The sequence below is a fragment of the Anser anser genome (assembly GCF_964211835.1).
Source record: "Anser anser genome assembly, chromosome: 16".
Lineage (NCBI taxonomy): Eukaryota > Metazoa > Chordata > Aves > Anseriformes > Anatidae > Anser > Anser anser.
This window is the reverse complement of record NC_139737.1, coordinates 3,145,733-3,167,613: the sequence shown is the minus strand read 5'-3', so window position 1 is coordinate 3,167,613 and position 21,881 is coordinate 3,145,733. Positions and strand designations below refer to the sequence as shown.

The following is a 21,881-nucleotide window of genomic DNA, read 5'->3' as shown; positions in this document are numbered from 1 at the left end:
CAAGTCCTTCACCGGTGTGGTGGCACAACACGTCCAGGCATCTATTTTGTTAGATGTCCACGGCCGACTCAGTAGCCCTCTTCCTTGTCACCACACATGGATCTTGCATTGCAGGACTTCTGGCGGGTGTCAGTTGAGATGAGGTCTCCGGAAACAAAAAAAATGCATGAAAACAGGGAAAGCAGATAAATGAACTAGAATGCTATCCTCAGAAATGTCTGAGTCCCACTATCATGTCACCGTATGTGGCTTTCTTTATAGATGTCTCATAGGTAACAAGGATGTAAAGGGAATACAAATTATTAGAGGTAACAAAAGGATACATTAAGACTTTAGCTATGCTCTGATTGCAAATTACAATAACTGGGGGGCAGGAGAGCACTGTGAAATCTGAAAGGAAAAAAAAATTAAGAAGCACTTTCTCAGATGCTGGTCTTCTTCCCATATGTTCAGTTTCTAAGTGATCTTTTACTGTTTCAAATATCCTTTCCAGGGCAAAGGACTACCAGGACCTCCAGTAAGTAATGAGTCTATTTTTCAAAAAAGAGATTTAAATTACTATACTAGCTTTATTGGATGCTCTGATTTTTTTTAAATATGAATGTTAAAAACCCATCCCAAGTCTTGGGTTCCTTTCTTGTGCTGGGCAGCAGTATATGAAGTTGTGCATGTTGCCAGCCTTGTGGACTTGGTATGTGTACCTTAACCTCAAGGCAGCTGGCCACTGATGTTAATTCAAGGCAGAGCAGCCTTGTGATTGCTGGAAGTGGCCTTTTCTGGAGCAGCTTTTGTTCTGCTGGGGTGGCTCAGAGCTGCTGTGAGTCAGTGGGGATAGATGCTGTCAACGCATGACAATGACAATAGCATGCCCCATGGAAAGGTGGAGCAAGAAGAAAGATGTGCATTGGCAAACCAGTTGTCTGGGTGTGGGCTCCTCTGGGGGATTAGAAAAATGAATACAGCCAGACTGTTTGCTGGGCTTTGGCAGCTGTGAGGTCACCAAGGTTGTAAGGCTTTTTTCTCTGTTCAACAGGGACCTCCAGGACCCAGTGGGCTTCCAGGTGGAAATGGATTTCGGGGTCCTCCCGTGAGTTTCTCCTACCATTTGATCCCCGTTCACTGAACATACCGCAAACACAGAGGAATAAGGTTCATTTCGGGTTTCTTTCGCTGTTCTGGAAGCATGAAGCATGAGGCATTGCAAGCTCTGTGTATGCCCACGGGCGATGCTATTCCTTGTACGAGCCTGTGCAGTGTCACTCCAGTCAACCAGTGCCTTGCCAAAGACACGCAGCTGCTTGCAGCCCTGTCTTCTTTTATCAGCGATGAGTAACAACAAAAGAGCAGCCAATGTCATGAGAACAGAGGTCAGTCACCACTGGCGTGTGCTTTCAGCATCCTCAGTAAGAAGCTATTGAGCAGAGTGGGTCTGGTCTGAGGGAGCCCATTCTGCAGAAGCATACCATCATTTTTGTATGCTCACAGCTCCACTGGAGAGGTACAGAGACAGTAGAAGCTGGGATGTAGGTACACAATATGTTCTTCCATCCTACTCCCTATGCTTGCATCTGCTATTCTCTTCACGGCTGTGGAAGCCTCTGCAGACCGAAGGGTGCAATGTAGTCCAATAGAAATATCTTGCCTCACATTCACAAATGTGCAACGGTATTTGGTAGCTACCCTTCCTCTTCTTTCACATTTTCATCTAAATGTTTAAGAAAATAAATTCTTTCTCTTTTTCTCTTTTTTTAGGGACCTTATGGTCTGCCAGGATTCCCAGGGCCTCCTGGACCACCCGGACCTCCCGTAAGTTGAGACTTGTAAATAAATATGAGAAACTTCCCATGGGGAATCCGAAATTTTCATCTTGCTGCCAGCAAGTGCGTGTTTCATTTGCTGAAATTGCCATGAGCACTCCCTCTCCGGGCTAAGTTTCAGCAGTCTTTAAACACTGAGCCTCAAGGAGAGCAGTGACTTCTCACTGGCTGCACTTTGGTGTGTGGATTATCTCCTGTGTATTATTTGTTCTGTAAGGGGTGGAGGAACCCACTGATGTCCAGGCTTTATGACATAGAGAGATCACAGGGTGGCTTTTTTGTTTTCTCAAGTAAAATTTATATGGTTGCTTGAATCAATATGGAATTTATCCTTCCCTCCTCTCAAAATATCAGGTCCTGGGACCACATCTAATGTAGTGACCTATTCCACACTCTTAAAAGGTCATGTATCTGCCAGTTTAGTAGTATCTACGTCTAGTTAGCTTGTAAATTGCTATCCTAGATTGGTATTGTGTAGTCCCACTGTGCTAACGATGCTGGGCTCTGGACAGACATTCAGCCATCTGGGCAGCATTTGCAGCCTAGTTTCCCGTGTCCTTCAGAGGGCAAGCAGGGACATACTTGTTGCTTGCATGTCCCTTGGAGGTAACTTGTGTGCCTGACACATCCCTGTCTGGGAGCCCCTGCTACAGGCACAGACTCCACCAGGAGCCTGTATTGTAGGCGTGTGTTCTTGTAGTGCCAGCAAGGGGTCTGGAAAACAGCAAATCTCTGTTTTGGTTTTCCAGGAGTTTCTTTGGAGGGCCAAATAAGATCAGGAGGGCTTTCCCCCAGATCCAGAGGAGGGCCAGGCACAGCTGCTCTCCTCAAATTGTTGGCATAAGGCTCAAAGATCTTTTCCCAAGCTCAGCTGTGCATTTCCAGTGCATGTTCATGTCTGACATATCCATTTTGAGGACTGGTGCAGCTCATAACACTCTGTGTTCTGGGACTGCATTTTACACCACGTGGCTGGGTATCTGCCTTGTGCTGCTCTAGGTTTGCAAACTGCATTTTCTAAAGATAATATTTCTTCCTTGTGGTTGTCTAGATATATTTAAAAGACCACATTTTATGAATTTCAGGGTCTTCCAGGCATCTTTCCTGATGGCGGTGGGGACATCCAGGTAGGTTTTTCTTTATGTAGCATGAGAATATTTTTGTTGTAGTCCCTGATGTGGCTTTTCATTGACACATTTGGGTGAAGGTCAGAGCACTTAACGTGCACCATTCAGCCCTGCAGACAAGGATCTAAACTGCCATATCGCAGGATGCGTAAGTGTCGCATGAGTAGGCGTTTGCAAGACTGAAATGTCCTTTCAAGGAGGTAGACATGGTAGTGCTGATTTTTTGCTTGATCTTTGCTTTCCGGTTTGCTTCCTAAAGTGCAGGTTTTGCGTACATTCTGCATCTACAAAACAAGTTTAGCAGTTGGCAAGTGACAACAGCTTTTCACGCATTTGTTTCCAATCCTGCTTTGCAAGAGAAAAGGTCATGCGTGTGGCACTGTTTATTTCCATGGATGGTGGCACTGGGTTCCTGTGGGCATATGCTTTGTTTAGACTTCCTTCCTTATGAGAATGTCTTGATTCCTTTCTTCCAAGGGAAAGAAAGGAGCGTTAAGTCCATGAACGATGGAAGTGACATTTCCAGATTTCGCAGCTGTTGTTGTGACAGCATCTTTGGTTTTCTAATTGGCGTGCCCCAAAAAAACTCAGAGTCGGTTTAGGCTACCTTATGGCAAGTCACATGGAAGTTAATAGAAAAGGATACCACTTCTGCAATTTTAATTTATGTTACCCTGTGGAATATACTAGAAAATTAAATTCTTGCTACAGACATGTAGCCTGAAGTTTTATTAGAAGAAAAAAAAATAAACAAATGAAAGAAAAGGTGCAGAAGAAAATCTTGTGCCCTATTTATACAGTTTTTAGAGTGTGGCCTTTGGAACCCCCATTAAATTTCCTTGCATGCTCTGATTTGTTCCTAGTTAAATTAGAGTTCACACCAGGGACCCAAACAGCCCTAGACATCTGCAGATACCAGTATATTGGTATTTGGGTTAATTTTCTATAGGTTCCCTTCTGATATGCTCTAATGCTTGCCCCTGTTTCAGTTAGGTGAGTTGCCTCATGGAAATCAATAGGGGTCAACGGGTGCACAGAATTAAATATGTTCCTGATGATTTGCAAGGTACCTATCCAGCTTTACTGGAGATTTTTTGGCCTGTGGACACCTGTCAGCCTTCAGAATTTCTCACCGTCCATGCAAGCATGCTCAAAGTGAAGCCGACCAAGCATAAATCATTATTTTGTGGGTTACTAGGGGCCTGAGGACCTGTTTAGGATCCCCTTACCATAGGGAAATGCCAGTGAATGTTATGCTATGAATGAATTAGTGGATTTAGAACCAAAACCCACTAACATTTGTTTCCAGACATGGCCTTGTCCCCTCTTCTTAGTAACAAAACCAGCTTCCGTGGATGCACTGTGTATATTTGATAAACCAGAGTGCTTCTGTTTCTTGCAGTGTCCAGCTCTGTGCCCACCGGGTCCTCCAGGTCCTCCAGGAATGCCAGGGTTCAAGGTAAGAAAAATGCCATCTGCAGATACAAGGGTCTACCTCCCAAAATAAATGTCCCCATGATCCCCTGAGATAAAATTATTTTATGTGCTGTACATGTCTCCTGTAGTCTCCACACCTCTCCAAACCAGCCATGCATTTGCCTGGGTTTATGGTGTCAAAGCAGAAAACCCCTAAAGCAGCCAAGTGTGAAGCAAGAGGAGGATGGGGGGAGGCTGATCCTGCCCTCTTCGCATGCTGTTCCCCCACTCATAACAATAGCTGCTCTGCCACCGAAATAAATCCTGCAAAGTGCCGAGGCCCAACAAGTTTGTGAGTGCTCTCCCTTCAACCGCAGCAAGAGGCTTTACATCCTTGAAGTACCTGCATGTGCTTACAGGACGAGTTGTTTTGTGGCTCCATCCGCTGCAGGACTGCAAGCCTTTGTTAGATGCAGGTTTTGACTACTGATTTAGACTACTGCCATTCATTCCTAAAAATTAAATTTACCGTAGCAAGATATAACTTACATGATCAAGTAAAACTTAATCGTCATTTTATACGCAGCATAGCACCAGTCAGCTTTTTGTTTGTTGTTTGATTCCGGTACATAAATTCTAGCCCTCAGGAAACCTCACTCAGCACTTAAACCTCTCCTTCTCTTACCCCGTGCCATGATTCCTGTGAATTCTGTACAGTAGATACACTCCAGCTGAAGTAGTAGTTACTAGGGTTTTTTATCGGGTTTTAGCAGTAGTTGGAACACCTGGGACTTACTCTCAATTCCCCATGAACTGAGCTTTTGAAGGTCTGTTTGGCCTCTTGGTTGAGTCATAGAATTCATTAGAAGCACACAACATGTAGAGTATAACTATTCAGAATTCATAACTTATGAAATGGAAAAAAACTGTGAAACTCTCCAATTATGATGCAAATGATGCACAGGACCTCCTGCACGGTGAGGAATAACATCCACTGTGGCTGAAATTAAGTCTGGGTCTCTCCCAACAATAATAGGAAGGGAGCCAAGAAGCAAATTGAATCTGGGCTTATATAAAAGATTTCAGTGGGACGTGGATTTCATTGCAAGCCTAATGATGCCAAGATTAAAGATGACTTTAACAAAAAGAGAGGCTAAAGATGCAGAGCGTGATTTTCAGAAATGTCTCAGCCCCATTTTCAAAAGTGATAGAAACTGGGTTCTGGTGGCTGACCTGTGATTGAGGATTGCATCCAGAGACCTAGCCTACTCTCAGAGCATCTACTCTTGAAAACCAAATCTGGGTATTTTCTGAAAACAGATAAATTCTGACACAATGATATTTAAAAGGACCAACTGAAATGGTGCATGGCTAGAATTGATCTTGATTCACACATTTACAGTACGTTATAGATTATTTTCCTAGTCCTTTTTGTTACGTGGGTTTAGGTCTTGCAGTTATCTAACAAAATCTAAATTTTGAAAGAAGACTGTACTGGCACGTGGATAATCTAAGCTCTTATTTCTAGGGACACACTGGTCACAAAGGAGAACCTGGTGAAATAGGAAAAGAAGGAGAGAAGGTAAACTTCAATCTAAGGGGTGGGGGGAACTTTTCTCTTTAAAAGCACCATACCAAATGTTTTTTTCAGAAGACACGGAGATGTAAGGCAATTGTCTGAACAGCAAAGGGAAGCTGTGACTAAAATGTACTTGCTTCCATTGCTTTGCATGTATGTCTGTGTGCTAATACTTCAAGAACATCCCCCATAATAATAATGTTAAGATCAGTTCAACAAGTTAACTCCTATTGTTTCATATGCAGGGGTGTCAGCTCAGGAAAAAGCCCTGCATTAATCACTCAGGTAAATTCCTGACTGATCAAGTGTTCTTGCAAGTAGAAGAAATTGCATATCACGTAGAAGAAAAAAAATGAAGCAGAAATCTGGGTGGGAGGGAGCTCAAGAAATAAGATGGGAAGGTACCTGGCTTCGTGTTGGCAGGCTGGTGCTCTTTCTCTTCTTGTCTAATTAATTTTTCTCTCGCAGGGCAACCCTGGCCCGCCAGGTCCTCCAGGCATTCCTGGCAGTGTTGGCCTGCAGGTAACACCTACTTTCAGGGTGGTTCCCGTGATGTTTTTGCTGTGAAATTGAACACTGCCTATGATCATTTTGCATTGCACAAACAGCTCTTGCCTCTCCATAAAAACAGATGCTGGTGAAAAAGTAAAATCGTAGTAGATTCACTGAGCTTTAATTCAGGTCTTGCTTTTAGCACCTCACCTTGGATAAAACATCTGAACAATAGCCGCTGTCTTGGTACTCTGGTAGAGTCCTGGACACTTTTGGTTGGGTCTGAGGCCGAGCTCTGGGATGGCTTGACAGTCTGGCAAGTGGGCTGGAGAGAGCATGCACGCTGAAAGCACGTCCACATGGAGTATCTCCACAGTGTCACTTGCTCCAAGATCATCAGTGAAGAGGGAAAGGTCTTGTCTGTGCATCAGAAAGCTGAGCTTTCTGCTATACCTCAGTGTGTCTTAAGGTTTGTGGGTTGATGAGTTGCTGTATCATTCTGTTCCACCATGTTGTGTTTTAACAGTGATTAGGTTTTAACAGATTTGTTTTCTTAATTAGGGCCCAAGAGGACTAAGAGGCCTCCCTGGTCCAATGGGTCCAGCTGGCGACAGGGTAAGAAAAACTTTCTTCTGATTTCTCTCCCTCCACCACCAATTTGTCCTGTCCAGATGGCAGGAGTCTATTTGTCCTTAATGAAGATTGTTGGGGAACTTGTAGAGATGCAAAGTTCAGTCTCTTTCCTGCACATCCACTAAACAGAACAACTTTCCAAAGGCAGAATGAGTCTACATACCTGCAAAATTAACAGGATCAGGCACAGCATTGATTTAAACATTCAGACAAGGACGATGTTCTGTCCTTGCAGAACTGACAATGCTAAAGAATCTTGCAAAAAATGAGAAATATATCATGAATGTTTCACTTTTTGTTTTCTCTCTTTACAACCAGAAGCCAAAGAACTGACGTGCAAAGATTTTCAGGACATGGAAAGCCTCATCAATGAGAACAGAGTCAATCTCTGTCTCATCATGGTTCTGGGCTTTTGCCAGGTTCCCTTGACCATTGGCCTAGAGACTGAATGGTTTTGCGTTTGATAAAGTCATGCATTTATTTAGGAACAAGTGTGTTAGCAAGATATCAAGGCCATGAATGATATCAGTGTATTGCAGACATAATGGTGGGGAGATCCAGAGTAAAAACCTGCTTGTTCAGAGGGGGATCTTTTTGCAAGACTGTATTACAAGAAATATGGGCCATCTTTGCAGGGTTTTGTGTGTTTTCTTAGACTGTAGTATAATGTAGGGATACTGTTACTTTACCCTCTGCCAACATCAGCGTTACAGTGATGTATTATTCTTTGCAGGGTGACATTGGTTTCAGAGGGCCACCTGGAATCCCAGGACCTCCAGGGAAAGCTGTATGTATCTGCTTTGTGGCCCCACCTTCCACAACCAAAGCCTAAAGTTGATCCTTTCTGCACTAAACCCTTTGCTGCCAATGAACAGGAGGGATATATACCGATTCCATCAGATGATTGCTGTCACATTTTTCCCCCCAGTTAAAGCAGTAGTATTTCACCTGACCCGGATTTCATGATGTCTTTCCACTTGTCCCCATGCCAATTCTGCCAGAATAAGTTCACCACATTTCCATTGCTCTCTGTTCTTCACTGTTCTTCCTTGAGCATCAACAGCTGAAGAAGAGTAGTGAGGAAGAATCAGTAAGCATTATCCTGAATTTACCCCCTTTGGTCCTGGTCCATGCCCAGGTACCCACAGCTCGCAAGAACTTTTGCTACAGCCAGAATTAGTCAGTTGTGTATTAAAGATGCAGTCCTCATCCTTTTGCAAAGCTCTGGGAGGAAGCATAGGAGAACACAGAACCTGCAGACTTACCTGTGGATAGACCCCTGCACCCTCCTTAGAGTGCCCAAATACAAAACCAGAGCTGCAGCTGCAGATATATGGCCCAAGAGCATTTTCCACTGGCCTGCCGCTTGGTTTCTCTCCAGCGTGGATAATGTGACATCCACTTCACACCAGTCACCTTCACCTATTTACAGCAGCCAACACTGCAATCTGTATTGACCCAAAGGCAGTACCACCCCCTGGGGACCATTCCCTAGTCCTGGCAATTATGGAGGAAATTCATTTGAACTAAAAGAAAATGAGGTGCTTACTGTCCATTGAACATTTAATTACAAGAAGAAGGATCTAGGCAGCAAATAAGAAAGTTTTTCTCCTGCCCTATTTCTGGTAAAAGAAAATGCTTCAGTAAATGAAGGGGAAGATGGTCTCTGCCCTGAGGGATTGCTTGCAAAGCCTTTGCTGCAATTCATCCGAGTGTCAGGAATTACAGAATGTAACTGAGAAAGTGTAGCCGAGCTCCTAGGGGAATGTGTTCAATCACTCTTCAGCTTATGCCAGCAAACAGCACAAAAAACTTCATCATGTACACTCTTGAAACATTTGTCTTTGTCGCTGTGATGAAGATGCTTGATGGCTTTTCCCCTTTTGTCCTAGGGAGACCAAGGAAACAAAGGACCTCAAGGATTCAGAGGACCCAAAGGTGACACTGTAAGTGCAGTAAAACATCCATCCGCTGAAGTGTTGGATGTGCCATTCGAAGCAGTCTGCCTGGCACTTCCTTATGACTTGTCCTCCTTGTTTTATTTCTAGCATTTTGCAGTGTCCGTCCTTAAAGCACGGTAGAATTTGAAAACTTGTTATTGGCTGAGAGACTGGTGCAGGGAGATGACGTTGGCAGGGGCTAACTGGAGTTGTAGTTAGAAGATTGTTTTGCTTCAGTGTTTTGTTTTCTGATGTTTTATCTAATCCTGTCTGTAAACACGGACTAATAGTTCTTATGTATCCTTCTAAAGTACCTTGGGCATTTTGAATAGGAAAAACTAAATAGTGGTAATAATATTCCTACATGTATTATAGTTGTAAAATTAATTGTTATTTTTCTTCAAAAAAGAAGATGCTTTAATTTATTCTTTTAGTTGGCTGATGTTTAATCTTAGATATTTCCTCTCAAACACAGCTTGGGTAAAAGAGACGAAAGTATTCCTTGCAGAAATGAGATATTTAAGTCTTACTGAAGATGCCTAAGCAGTAAGATACCTAAGCGCTTCTTACAGCCTTGAGCACAGAGATCAGATCTTACATCTCCATCACTAGAAACAATCAAGAATTTTCCCAGATGCTGCAGCTAGCACTGGGTCAGTTCTCTGGTGTGTGCTGAGGGAATCGCCATACCTATATGAACAGGACAGGAGCCTGTGCAAAGTGAATGAAATGTCCCTGCAGAGTTTGAGTATTATCTTTGTCTACTGATTGTTCTTAAGGGTTGTGTCCTGGATAACACAGGCTTTATTGATGATTTCTAGGGTAGACCTGGACCAAAAGGAAACCCAGGGGCACGTGGACTCATAGGAGAACCCGTAAGTCGATTAAGCAAGATGAAAGTCTCTCTGTCTCGCCTGCAGATGACAAGATAAAACATGATAGGAGAAATCTTGGATCATAGCCTTTGTTGTGGAGGTTTTGCTCTGTGGGTCTGTGTAACCTTCTGAATAATCCTGATAGGAACAAGCTGTAGGTGCACTGCTCTTAATGAAAAATTTCCCCATTTCCCAGTACAATTGGAGATGGACCCAGTGCCAAAAGCTTCTTTTTTTGTGAATGTGATTTGCAAACCAGTGTTTGCCTTGTAACCTTAACCTGCGTTGTGTATGGTTGCAGGGCATACCTGGCAAGGATGGACGAGATGGAGCTCCTGGACTCGATGGTGAGAAGGTTTGTAAAATCCTACTTACACACTGTGCAGGAAAGGTTTCTGTTACTGTCCCATGTGAGTTGCAAAGCTGCTGATGCTTGTCAAGAAAGAGCGCTGCTGGAAAGCTTTTGCTTCTAGAGAGTTTTCCAACAGTGTAACTAGTGAAGAAGACTGAAGTTGCTTATATTAATTAATCCCAAGGAAATTCCCTAAAGAAAGAAGATGCACATATGGGCCACGAACATATGATCTAAACTCAGTTTTGTCCCTATACTTTGTGGTTCCTATTGGCTGACTTTGGGCCTTCAGAGATGCCTTTCAGAGCTGTCGACAGAGGCATCTGTTTATTTTAATTGCCTGTAGACAAAGTGCTGTCAGGTACTAGTTGCCTGGTTTTTGAACGGTGATCCCACAGGAACATACACCATGTGCTGCCAAGGAATGAAAGTTCTTGAATTATTGAGGCTGGGAGCTGCGAGGGGACTTGGGAAACACCTGGGAGCTCTGAGCACCCAACAGCCTTTGTGTCCAGTGGGTGCCCTCCTCTTGTAGACACAACAGGCTCTTGATCCTGCATGTACAGGGAGGGAGAAGATTACAGATGTCTGTATGGGAATGTGTCCCCTGCCCGTGTCAGACCATTCTCAGTAGCAGAGGGTCCCTCCTAACCTCTTGATATCCACAGGGTGATGCAGCTCGCATGGGTGCTCCTGGAGAGAAGGGACCAAACGGACTTCCTGTGAGTATGGCACCTTGATGGTCATCTTTTCAAAGGCCCCACTTAAACCAAGAGGAAATGCTTTTTCCCCACCATACAGATGAGGAGCAGTGTACAAGACAGGATGGAAAACATCTGGAGTAGCACCAAATAGTAATACAGTAATACCATGACTTCTGGCCACTCTGGGCCAACTTAAAATCTAAGTCTGAAAGGGATTTTCTCTTTCACATCCCAGTGATGTGCATCCCTTAAGCAGGGAGAAAAAACCCGAGGCACAACCGACCATGATTCGAAAGTATGCTGAGCTCTGTCCCTAACTTACTAGTGTTTATTGGCAAAATATTTAATGTCTCTTATCTTTCAACTATTTAAACGGAGGTAAAGTATTCCTTTCTTTCTGTCTTGCAGAATATTTTGAACACCCCTAGAGGGAGGTTTCCACTGTGGAGAATGTTGTTGCTGTTGTTTTATTTGTATATTCCTCCTCTTTGCTCTAATTGTCAAGGAGCTGTGTATGTAGAGCAGCTAGGACAGTGAACAAGAGGAAAATTGAAGGCATCATTTTCATGGTGAAAGCTGCAGAAATGTAAATCCTCCATTGCTTCAAGCAAACATTGCTTCTTGTGTGTCAAATCAGACCAGAATAACAAATTTAATAACTTTACTTCTTCTGACACTGCTTTTTAAATTTTTTCTTTCATTTTTTTGTTTCAGGGACTGCCTGGAAGAGCAGGTATTAAAGGCTCAAAGGGTGAACCAGTAAGTGAATGTCTCTAATGATGGGTTCTGGTGGGGAAGCCATTAGCCTGTCACAACAAGGGGGATCAGTGCTCACAGGAATACCAGGAACCTTGCATAAAGGTGACACAGCAATGAATTAAATGGGGCGCCCTAAACGTGTCTCCCAAAGAGCATCCCTGTCTCACTGGCCCACATCAGCCTAAGAAGGGGTATGGTTGCGCTGTCCCGGAGCTGACAGCCCTCCCTGGTCACTGGCCCCAGGGCAGGATGTACTGGTCACCTGTTCTTTAAACGTCCATTGTTTAGTTTTTCTCGTCTTTGTCCTGAAACTGTAAAAGCTTAAAGCTGTTCTTGTTTCCTGACTCACGTTTTAACTCCCTCCTCTGTTTTCCAGCTTGTTGCTTTAGGTAGAACAGAAATGAATCTCTGAAGCTATTCCCTAATGGAGTGTTTGCTTTCTCCTCTGCAGGGCAGTCCTGGAGAGATGGGAGAGGCAGGTCCCTCTGGAGAGCCAGGCATCCCTGTACGTATCCCCATCACTTACATTTATCATGAGCTCGGCTGAGTGTGTTTTAAAGCAAACTGTGAAGCTGGAGCTGACATGCTGCTTCCCTGCAGAAAGACAGCTTTTAGTAATAAGATAGGTGCTGTGCTGCCTGTAACACATGCAAACCCATGGTGATGAGCACTCCCAGGCAGCTTTATGCTTGCAAGGAGCTACCCAACACGCACGGTGCAAGCCAGCCAGCTGGACACCTCCGTGCACACATAGTACACTGAGGTCAGAGCCCACCGAGGCAGGTGGTGTGACCTACTGGATTGAAATAACCTGGGATCCAAGATTTCACGTTGAGGCTTGGCAATGGGATGGGGAGGGTGGATTTGCTGCTCCCAAATGACACGTCTGACTTTGGTGTTGGTTGCCAGGGCGATGTCGGTATTCCTGGTGAGAGAGGTCTGCCGGGACCCAGAGGAGCAACTGTAAGTACAATGCTGCTTGTAAACCAAACAGATACTAAAGGAGCCACATTCTCTAATTGTATTGTCCATGGGGACTTTCAGCAGCAGAGGAATTATTATAAATGGGTCAGATTCTGCTCTTGCTGACAGCCCTGTGCAAATGCAAAGCAATTCCTTCAATTTCCTTTGACAAAGAAAGCTGAAGCTGCCCAAGAAGTTAGTGAGGAGAGACTGAACAGTAAGCAGATCCCTGATTAAACAGTGATAATGAATTTCAGCCTGAGCTGAATGCCAGTTGCTAATGAAGCAAAACTGTTAACCTATTTCAATGTACATAGCCACCAGCATATGAAATCTGTCCCATTCCTGTATCGCTTTCCTTGGAACAGTAGAGGTGTACTGCAAAACCAAAACCCGTGCAAGCACTGGAAAGCCTGCAAATTGCCACCCTGAATGACAGGAGCTTAAAACGTGTTAAAAAGTTGGTAGACCTGATGGAATTTTTTGCCAGAAAGGCACGTAGCTGCAATGCTTTTCACAACTGCTTGAAAACACCCCAAAGCTCTCAAACATACGGTGCAAAGCCAAAACAATTTTCAGGTGGGGAATCTGCTCACACATTTCATCACCCACCCCCAATACTGCAGCATCTTTGTCTTGCTGAGAGCCTGTAGGTGTGAGCCACTAGGAAACAAACCCGTGTACAGCTCTAGCAGTTTTCGCGTTTACTCTCTGAACTGACAGCTTTGTGAAACTTCTGGGCTAGAAACCAGTGTGGTCCTCAGTGGAGCATTTTGTTCCCATGTTCATTGCGTTCCTTGCATCAACCCGGAGCTAAAGAAATAAAAAGCCACAGGAGTTGCAATGTAAATCTGAAAATAACTGCATGGCTGCCTGTTGTGTCCCAGCTGAACAGCAGGGATAATAAAAAAGTGATATAAGGATGATAAAAACTTGATTCTCTTCATAATCCTAAAAATTCGAGGGTACCATTTATTTTCTCATTCCCCAGCTGGTGGTGCCATTGTGGTTGGACCTGACCTTCCAGTGGTTTTGTTGGGCTTTTTTTTTTATTATTTTATTTTCATCCATTAATCTCATTTTGAAATCCAGAAGCCTACAGCAAGTCTAACGTGATTTCTGGTTTGTGCCACTTGGAAGAAATTGAACAGTATAATGATTTATGGTTTGTGAGTAGTTGCTCTTTAGATGGCCAGGGAGAGGGAAAAAATCAGCCTTAGAAATAAACTCAATTAATAATGTTTGCTTTTATGTTGGCAATTTTTCACCAAAATTGCCAGCCCCACACAAGGTATCACGTTGTTATATTTACAGAACAAATGCAATTGAGGTGATTACGTTGGTGCAGCCTTCTGACATGGATGCAATAGCATGTGAACCATGCTTGTTTCTAATTTCTGATTTGTGTCGGTAGAGTTCTAATTTATATGAAATGTCGTTAAGCCTAGGCTGTTCTAAGAGAGACGCAGGATTTATCCAGTGTTAAGACTATCTGGCTCAGAACAATTTGAATCTGTCACAGCAAATCAAGGGCTTCTTCCCATTCAAAGACTGTCAGGTTTTATCAGGTACCACAACTTTAAAGCAGGAGTATAGTAAAGTCATTTTTGACGTAATTTAATGTAACCATCTTAGAGCTCTGTCTCGATAATTCTTAAAGTTTGTCTTTAAACTACAAGCAGAAAACAGAAGTAGCCACAGAAATACCTGAGCAGTCGTCTGGCTCGTTGAAGATGATGCTGTACTGTTCCAGCAGATGGGCTCCTTCTGGACAGACCCTGCTTTTTGTACACAGCTACAGCCACAGTGGTCTCAAGACCCAGGCAGGGATAAGGGCAGCTGGTTTAGATTGTACATCGAGTCACACATCACAAGAGGATTTCCTCTTCCTCTTGGTGATGACCAGAAAAAAATTATGTGAAACAGTGGGTGTTCAGATACCAGTGTGAATTTGTAGGGCTAACAATCAGGGAAAAAATACTTATGGAAAAAATACTGATACCATTTTGCAGAGGGCACACCTTCATTGCAATCCAGTAGATATTTGGTTTCTTGGTTACAGTAGACAGGCTGTGCTGCCTGATCCTCTGTCTGCAGCAGCCGGTTTGGAATTTATTTGTGTCCCTTAACACTGCAGCCGGCAGAGACGGCTGTGAAAGGGTCCAAGCAAGTGGATGCAATTGTCATTTTTCATGTCCAAGTGCGTGCAGCCCATTTCACAGCAGTTTCTTACAGAACCGGATCGACTAAAAGCACAGCACTGGGATAGCAGATCCCCCTTAATGTGTATTGTCTGTGCTCTGTCACGCCTACATCTTTTGCTGACACTGCTCTGTACTCTTCAGGAGTATGATATGTTCTTAACCATTAGCATATACAGAGATAAGCATTTTTATTTAGTAACAATATTATTTTTACATTCTTTTAGTGACAGTATTATTTTTATCTAGTAACAACAAAGTTCAGTTAACACCAACACCACAGTAATGGCTGTTCATCAGCAACGCCACTGGGAAGTGTCCTGCAGTACAACGCAGCGTGCTTTCTGTCTCTTAGAAGTGAGCCAATTTAACTGCACAATTGACATACCTGGCCCTGAATGATCTCCTTACCAAAGCTTATCCTTCTCTTTTCAGGGCCCGCTTGGTCTCCAAGGCCCGATGGGAGCCCCTGGTGTCAGAGGTTTCCAGGTTGGTATGCTGACAAGGGCAATTTCACGTGCATCACGTTCCCGTAGGCTGCTGCTTTCTGCAGACCTCTGGCAAGACAATTGGTTGGTGGCAACAGGTGATGGGAAGAAATGTCCCACCTTGCCAGGACCAGGTTACCACCTTCGTAACACATGTGCAGTAGAAAGAACACGACCAGATAAGCTGCCTGCTGGAACCAGTGATATTTAGTATTTTTATATGTGAAGGGTTTGAGCTTGATCTATGTGAGGACACCTTCCTTTCTTCTCCACCTGGGCACCTCAGCCTGTATTTCTTCAGTGAACTCCTTTTCCCCTCTGCTGCTCTGGGGGCTCTATGTCCTCCTCTCCTCTCCAAGGCAGTGTTCACAACCACTCTCCCTGAGAAATGATGCATGGTGCTTGCGTCTGGGAGCATCGCTCGATCAGGGGTTACAGGTGTGACGTTACCAGCAGAGGGCTGGAGCACCTTGTCAGTGTGGTCGACCAGTTGCGACGCACGGTGGGGCAGAAGGCAAAGTTGTACCAACCATGCAAGCGGTCCCTAGGTCCTGGGGAATCAAGGAGAGGGGAGAACTAAGACAAGCAACCCGTTCAGACCCTTTATGGAGACTGCTGAACTTGGGGATGTCAAGACGTGCAGGGTTTCCTGTCACTTTAAGCTGTAACTCTCTCTTATTGTTTTCCTAACAGGGTCCTAAAGGTGCCAGCGGGGAACCTGGCCTTCCCGGTCCAACTGGAATTCGTGGAGAGTTTGGTGACAGGGTAAGGAGAAGATAATATCTGTACCTAATTCCTGTGTGGGAGATGTGAGATCAGAGCATAACAGGGCCCCAAACACCGTGTAGCTGATGTCGTGACATCAAGCACAAGTAGACTTGGTAGAAGGCTGCTCCGTTGGGCATCCCAGCCCACCCTTTAACTGCTGAATGCCCAAGGCAGAGCAAGACAGCAGGGAGCAGAATTCATGCATCCCCTCTTTTGTTTCACCTCATATTCCTGTCCTTGTTTCCAGTTCAGTTCAGGAACTCCCACTATTTTTAGACAAGATGGATTGCTTAAAAGAGACTCTGGGATCCTATCCTAGCCAGAAAAGACAATAGTTTTTTCTGCTCTGTGTGCTTATTTCACCAAAGACTATCTCCCCATGGACACAGGAGAGCTGATTCACACGTTTTTGTTTTTCAGATGCTTGATTAGGGTTTCTGGATTTTTTTAAATTACAATTTGCTCAGAGATTTCTTTCTAAACAGCAACACACCTGGGCCCCACACTTCAGAATAAATCCAACTTTTTATTTAAATGAATTCGTTCTCATTTAAAAGAAGCCAGCAGAGCAAAGTGAATGGCATTTGGTCGGGGCTTGCAGGAGAACAGTAGCTGTGTGTTCATCAGCAGCCTTGACTCCAGCTTTAAGGTGAAGTTTCTGTGTAAACGATCGCTGCGGCACCACAGGGATTTCACAAAGACCCTTCTGTGCAGGCTCCAGGCAGGTTTAAAAGAGCCCCTTAGCTGGAGAGACTGTGAGCCTAGAAGTATAAAACAGGAGGGTCATTGTGGAGCCGTGGGGTCCTGCCCAAATTCATAGCTTGGCTGCGGTGAAAAATGTGTTCAGAGGGTCAGAGGCCCCTGCACAGAGCTGCCTCTTATCCAGAGAGCTGCTCCGAGCAGCGGGAGGGAAAATTTTATGCCTAAAAAAAAAAAGGAACCAGGAGCAAAAAAATCTAGGTTTTATTTCTGGCTTTGAAGTTAAATGTAGTTACTCTAAGATGTAATTCTCGATTGTTTCTTAAGCTCCCAGTTCATTAACAGTTTTCCCCAGGAAAACATGCTGTAGCAAGTTAGGATAACCCCAGAAAATACAATATGAATGTTCTCAATATAAAATGAGTGTTCTCATTCATTTTATACCATGAGTAAATTCAGTTTCCTTCTCACATCATCCAGTGTGGAAGGCAGAGATCAGTCACCCACCAGCATCATTTGGGACCTCACTTTTTAATGTGCAGATTTGTAGAATTGCTATTTCAGTCATGATAGCAAGATGACAATGATGAAAAACAGAAGGGAAGAAGAAAAACAGAATTCCTGCCCCTGGGATGGACAAGAAAGATTACTCTTTTGAAACAGGTGTAGAAGACTAGGGTTTAAAGCATGGAATTAATTTTAGCTTCATTTAGGAAACGGAGGAGGATGGTATGAAAAAGGTCAGTGTGGATAACCTGTGCCAGGCAGGGGGGAGCAGTGCGTTGCCAAACCACTTCAGGAAAGGCCTGGTAGGACGAGGACTTGGGGAGCAGAAGAGCTCCAGGTCTGAGTGGGATCCTGCCTGGGCTGGGATGCGGCCCGAGGACCTGCCCTACAGCACACACTGGTGACTGCAGAGTGCGCTACAAGACTAGCAGGGATGTTCACGGTCTCTTATTTCTAAGTATGAATGAGATTTGATCCCTCCTACTTCGCACTTAGGAGGCTCCTTCCCAGCCCCTTGCTGTGTGAGTGAATGTGTGAAGGGTGAGGAAAAACTACTTGGAGCTCATTTGTCGTCTTATTTATTCTCAGGGCCCTACCGGTGTTACTGGTCCCAAAGGTAACCAGGTAAGTGTAGCTGATCTTTCTGTGATGAATTTCATTCTGCTGTCAACAGAGACATTCAAACCATACCTGAGGTGCAGCCTTTGAGGGCACAGCCTGCTTTTCCTTCCCTCAGATGAAAGTATTCAGGAGCAGACACCAATAAAACACTTTTTGTTCCATTTTTTTGTGCTGGCAAGAGAGATGTAGTCTGTTCTGATGGAGACATAAGAAAATGCAGTGATAAAAATGCTGGACTCTTGCTGTTTATTTTGTAACCACAAGGCACGCCGTATATAAACTCCTCGCATCACTGTTCCTCCCGAGTTAAGTTTGGAAGCGCAGCTTTTCGCCAGGGCTGTTCCTGTGACTAATGAAGAGGATTTCTCCTAGCCTCGGAGCTTGGCAGGCTAATAGACTAATTTAATCTTTTACTTTGTGCTGCTTAGTGCTTTGTGCTGGATCCATCTCAGTGATGAGCTTTTGAGACAGTTTTCACCAAATGTATAGCTTATGTCAACGCCTGACTTTGTTTTTGCAGAAAACAAGTGCTTTGCCAACAATGTTGCCAATGTTGCGTGTTTTGTTTGCCAGCTTCAGTGTCTGTGAGGTCTGTTGTGTTGCTAAGGCAAAGACCAACCTAACCTCTGTTTGTCTTGAAATAACTTCCTCTCTAAAGCCGTATAGTCGCCATAACAATGTTCATCATCTGCTCTAATTGCCATGTAATAAGCAGAGTGCAGTGCTTTGTGTTGCCTCCAGTGATGCCTGACTTGCACGCGCTGCTGTCACCATGTTAATTCTTTTATCTCCCTTTCAGGGCATTGCTGGAGCAGATGGCCTCCCGGGTGACAAAGGAGAACTGGTAGGTGTCCTTACGTCGAATTCTCAAATAATAGAGAACCATGGATCAAGAATTAATAAGATCAGTTAGAATTAACCATCCAAGAGCTCCAACCACCGTCATTAGACCACTGGTTGTAAAAAGTAGAAAGCAACTCAAGCCTGTGGGTCCCTTCCAACTTGGGATATTCTATGATTCTTCCAGCCACAATATTCTGGGCACGCGTCAGCTCCCCTGGTCCCGTCAGGAGGAACTGGGTGGGTAGGCAGCCGGTGTGGCCTTTGCAGAGCTGTGGCACATCGGCACTTGTTCGTCATTTTGCTCCTCAGAGCAGCAGGGCACAGCGGGCACTGCTCTGTCCCTGGGAGGTTTTGTCCATCTCAAGAAGTGGCCAGGCTGCGTTCAGCGCTGGCACCCGGGGCAGTCTGTTAGTGTCAGGGTGCTGGGCCCAGTCGTGTCAGGGCTGGATCAGGCCTCCTGGCCCCTTTGCTAGAACAGCTCATTGCGTGCCACGTGCATGCCATCATCGCTGCTTCCTGCATCTTGCAGAGTGGGAGATTTGACTTTGGATGCATGTTTTCTGAAAGATTCTTCTTTCATATTTCCCTTTTCTTTCTAACAGGGTCCCTTTGGTCCCCCTGGCCAAAAAGGAGAGGTATGTATCAGACGTTGCAGACTTGTGCCCCATAACATTTGTTGATAAACATGGTTATTGTATCTTTCAATGATGTAACTCCACAAACTGTTTTTAAACACACACGGTCAGCCTGATCACTTAGACTTAAAGAAAGACTTAATTAAATCCCGTGAGAAAATAATGGGCCATGTCTTGTGTTGTTTAATTTTCTTCTTCTTTATTACAGCCAGGAAAAAGAGGAGAACTTGGTCCCAAAGGTGTCCAGGGACCTAACGGGACAGCTGGAGTTCCAGGGATTCCAGGACACCCAGGGCCCATGGGCCATCAAGGGGAGCAAGGCGTTCCTGGCATCACAGGAAAACCTGGGCCTCCTGTGAGTATTGTCTGCTTCTGGGGCACGGTTAAGAAGTCTCTGCAGTGAATAAATGCATATTGTGGATGCATATTGAAAAACTAAAGTTGCACCCTGCATTTGAATAGACAAAAGTAAGTAAATGCGCAGGCAAGCTAGTAGTCTTCTACCAAGAGGCCACCAGTAGAAAAAGATTAACCTTTTGCAAGCCTCAGAATTGAAATCCCCCCAAGTGTTTACCTTGAGAATTAATCTCACTCAGTGAAATACGAACAGATTATCTGCATCCATTGAAAGGGGCTGTAAGTCACTGTGGTCACTGCAAAAGTGAATTAGAAGTTTAAATATAAAATTCCTAATCAGTACTTCAAATGTTAGGCCTCTGTCTTGGTCCAGAGCATGTTTAATTACTCAGGAAAGGCCAGATAAGCCTCAGATTAAATATCTGGCCTTAAACATTAAAATTAATTTCTGCCATTAATGTTGTGACAAAGCTCCTAAATTGAAGCCATCGTCTTTTGAAGAGGAGGAACAAAAACTCATCTTCATGCAGGATCCTATGCTTCTTATTGAGCTGCTGGAAATGAGTTTCATGTCCTGAAGCTTCTGTCAGTGATAATTATCAACAATGTGCTTTTTATAAGGCAGCATTCTTCTGTTAATTGCAGGGCAAAGAGGCCAGTGAACAACATATAAGAGAACTCTGTGGGGAGATGATAAATGGTGAGTATTACTGGGACAAAACTCACTTCAATTACCATATTTAGCTGAAGATGAGGAGATCCCAAACATAAGACAGCTGCAGAGATCTGTTATTTTTTCTACTTTAATTAGGAAAAATATGCTGACGTTTAATGTAGAGAAATTATTCAGGAGGTCACCATGTTGTCTGGGTTGTCTCTCAGTATTCTGAAGTTAGTATTTTTAAACGATTCATCAGGGTAACACGCAAAGCACGCTGAAGGAATCTTTGACAGGTCTGTCCTGCGTCCACGCGGGCAGGTGTGTCCCCAACCTGCGTCGTTCTGCACTTCAGCTCCCACCTCCTCCTCCCAGCTCGCCTCTCCCCGGCACACCGTGCCTCCCTGGGGCAGGCACCAGGCAGGTGCCAGCTCCCACGAAGAGGCTTGCTTTCTTTGAACTTTATGTTTTTCTTTTAGAGATTATGTTCAGCATTGCTTGTTTCAGAAAATTTGTTTTAAGTATTGTTTTCCAGAATCCTCATTATCTTTTGAAGTGGTTTAGGAACCAGGAAATATTAATGGCTTAAAACACCTAGAGATTTCTGACCCAGATCTTCCTCAGTGGATATTAAAATGTTACAGATGAGCTGACAGGACAGATTCTGCAGTGCTTAGTTGCTTCCTGCCAGAAGCTCCAAGCGTGGAGGAGTGGCAGGGGGCAAGATCTGCACAAGCGTGCAGCTCCGCTTTGTTGCCAGCTACCCAGTTTTCAACTGCTCCCTCAATTAAGCACATTTGGGGGTAAATGATAATTAGCTGAGCAAAGAGCGAAAATGTTGGACATGCAGTTTTTAATTTAGGTGCTTTTTTTTTCTTTTTTTTTCAGATCAAATTGCCCAGTTAGCTGCTAACCTGAGGAAGCCCTTGTCTCCGGGAATGACGGGTCGGCCTGGCCCGGCTGGGCCTCCGGGGCCTCCTGGGGCTACGGGAAGCGTTGGGCATCCCGGTGCTCGTGGGCCTCCTGGCTACAGAGGGCCAACAGGAGAGCTCGGGGATCCTGGTCCCAGAGGTAAGCGAGTTTCTCTTTCATGCGCGCTGAAACAAAATGTCAAACTAGTACTGATTGCAGCAGTGGAGGAGGAATGGATCAGGCCTTAGGCAGCCTGAGTTCTGGAGGGCAGTTTTGCTCGCATCTTTTAGGATGCAATGAGAGCAGAAATCTTTGCGATATCCTGAGGATTTTTAGTTCCTCTTCAGCTTTTCCCTCCCTGTCCTCAGATCTGGCTGCTGTATACAACTCTTAAATTGTGTGTTTGTGATTAAAGGTGACACTGGCGAAAAGGGAGATAAAGGACCCGTTGGACAAGGCATCGATGGACCCGACGGCGATCAAGGACTTCAAGGTAAGTCTGTGCAAATAATTTAACGAACCATAACTAAAGCAA

General features: G+C 44.4%; 1 protein-coding gene across 1 annotated transcript in view; it reads left to right on the top strand.

The window, feature by feature from the left end:
* The window catches only part of COL9A3 (collagen type IX alpha 3 chain), a 37,299-nt gene that overhangs the window by 12,589 nt on the left and 2,829 nt on the right, over positions 1 to 21,881 (top strand). Inside the window, exons 7-31 of the mRNA XM_083802143.1 lie at positions 494 to 517; positions 1,034 to 1,087; positions 1,753 to 1,806; positions 2,903 to 2,944; positions 4,347 to 4,403; positions 5,889 to 5,942; positions 6,408 to 6,461; positions 6,993 to 7,046; positions 7,798 to 7,851; positions 8,957 to 9,010; positions 9,826 to 9,879; positions 10,181 to 10,234; positions 10,900 to 10,953; positions 11,650 to 11,694; positions 12,146 to 12,199; positions 12,604 to 12,657; positions 15,294 to 15,347; positions 16,040 to 16,111; positions 17,909 to 17,944; positions 18,741 to 18,785; positions 19,387 to 19,419; positions 19,628 to 19,774; positions 20,422 to 20,476; positions 21,323 to 21,505; positions 21,762 to 21,839. Coding sequence (XP_083658269.1) covers positions 494 to 517; positions 1,034 to 1,087; positions 1,753 to 1,806; positions 2,903 to 2,944; positions 4,347 to 4,403; positions 5,889 to 5,942; positions 6,408 to 6,461; positions 6,993 to 7,046; positions 7,798 to 7,851; positions 8,957 to 9,010; positions 9,826 to 9,879; positions 10,181 to 10,234; positions 10,900 to 10,953; positions 11,650 to 11,694; positions 12,146 to 12,199; positions 12,604 to 12,657; positions 15,294 to 15,347; positions 16,040 to 16,111; positions 17,909 to 17,944; positions 18,741 to 18,785; positions 19,387 to 19,419; positions 19,628 to 19,774; positions 20,422 to 20,476; positions 21,323 to 21,505; positions 21,762 to 21,839 — 1,519 coding nt within the window. The remainder of the gene's footprint in view (positions 1 to 493; positions 518 to 1,033; positions 1,088 to 1,752; positions 1,807 to 2,902; positions 2,945 to 4,346; positions 4,404 to 5,888; positions 5,943 to 6,407; positions 6,462 to 6,992; positions 7,047 to 7,797; positions 7,852 to 8,956; positions 9,011 to 9,825; positions 9,880 to 10,180; positions 10,235 to 10,899; positions 10,954 to 11,649; positions 11,695 to 12,145; positions 12,200 to 12,603; positions 12,658 to 15,293; positions 15,348 to 16,039; positions 16,112 to 17,908; positions 17,945 to 18,740; positions 18,786 to 19,386; positions 19,420 to 19,627; positions 19,775 to 20,421; positions 20,477 to 21,322; positions 21,506 to 21,761; positions 21,840 to 21,881) is intronic.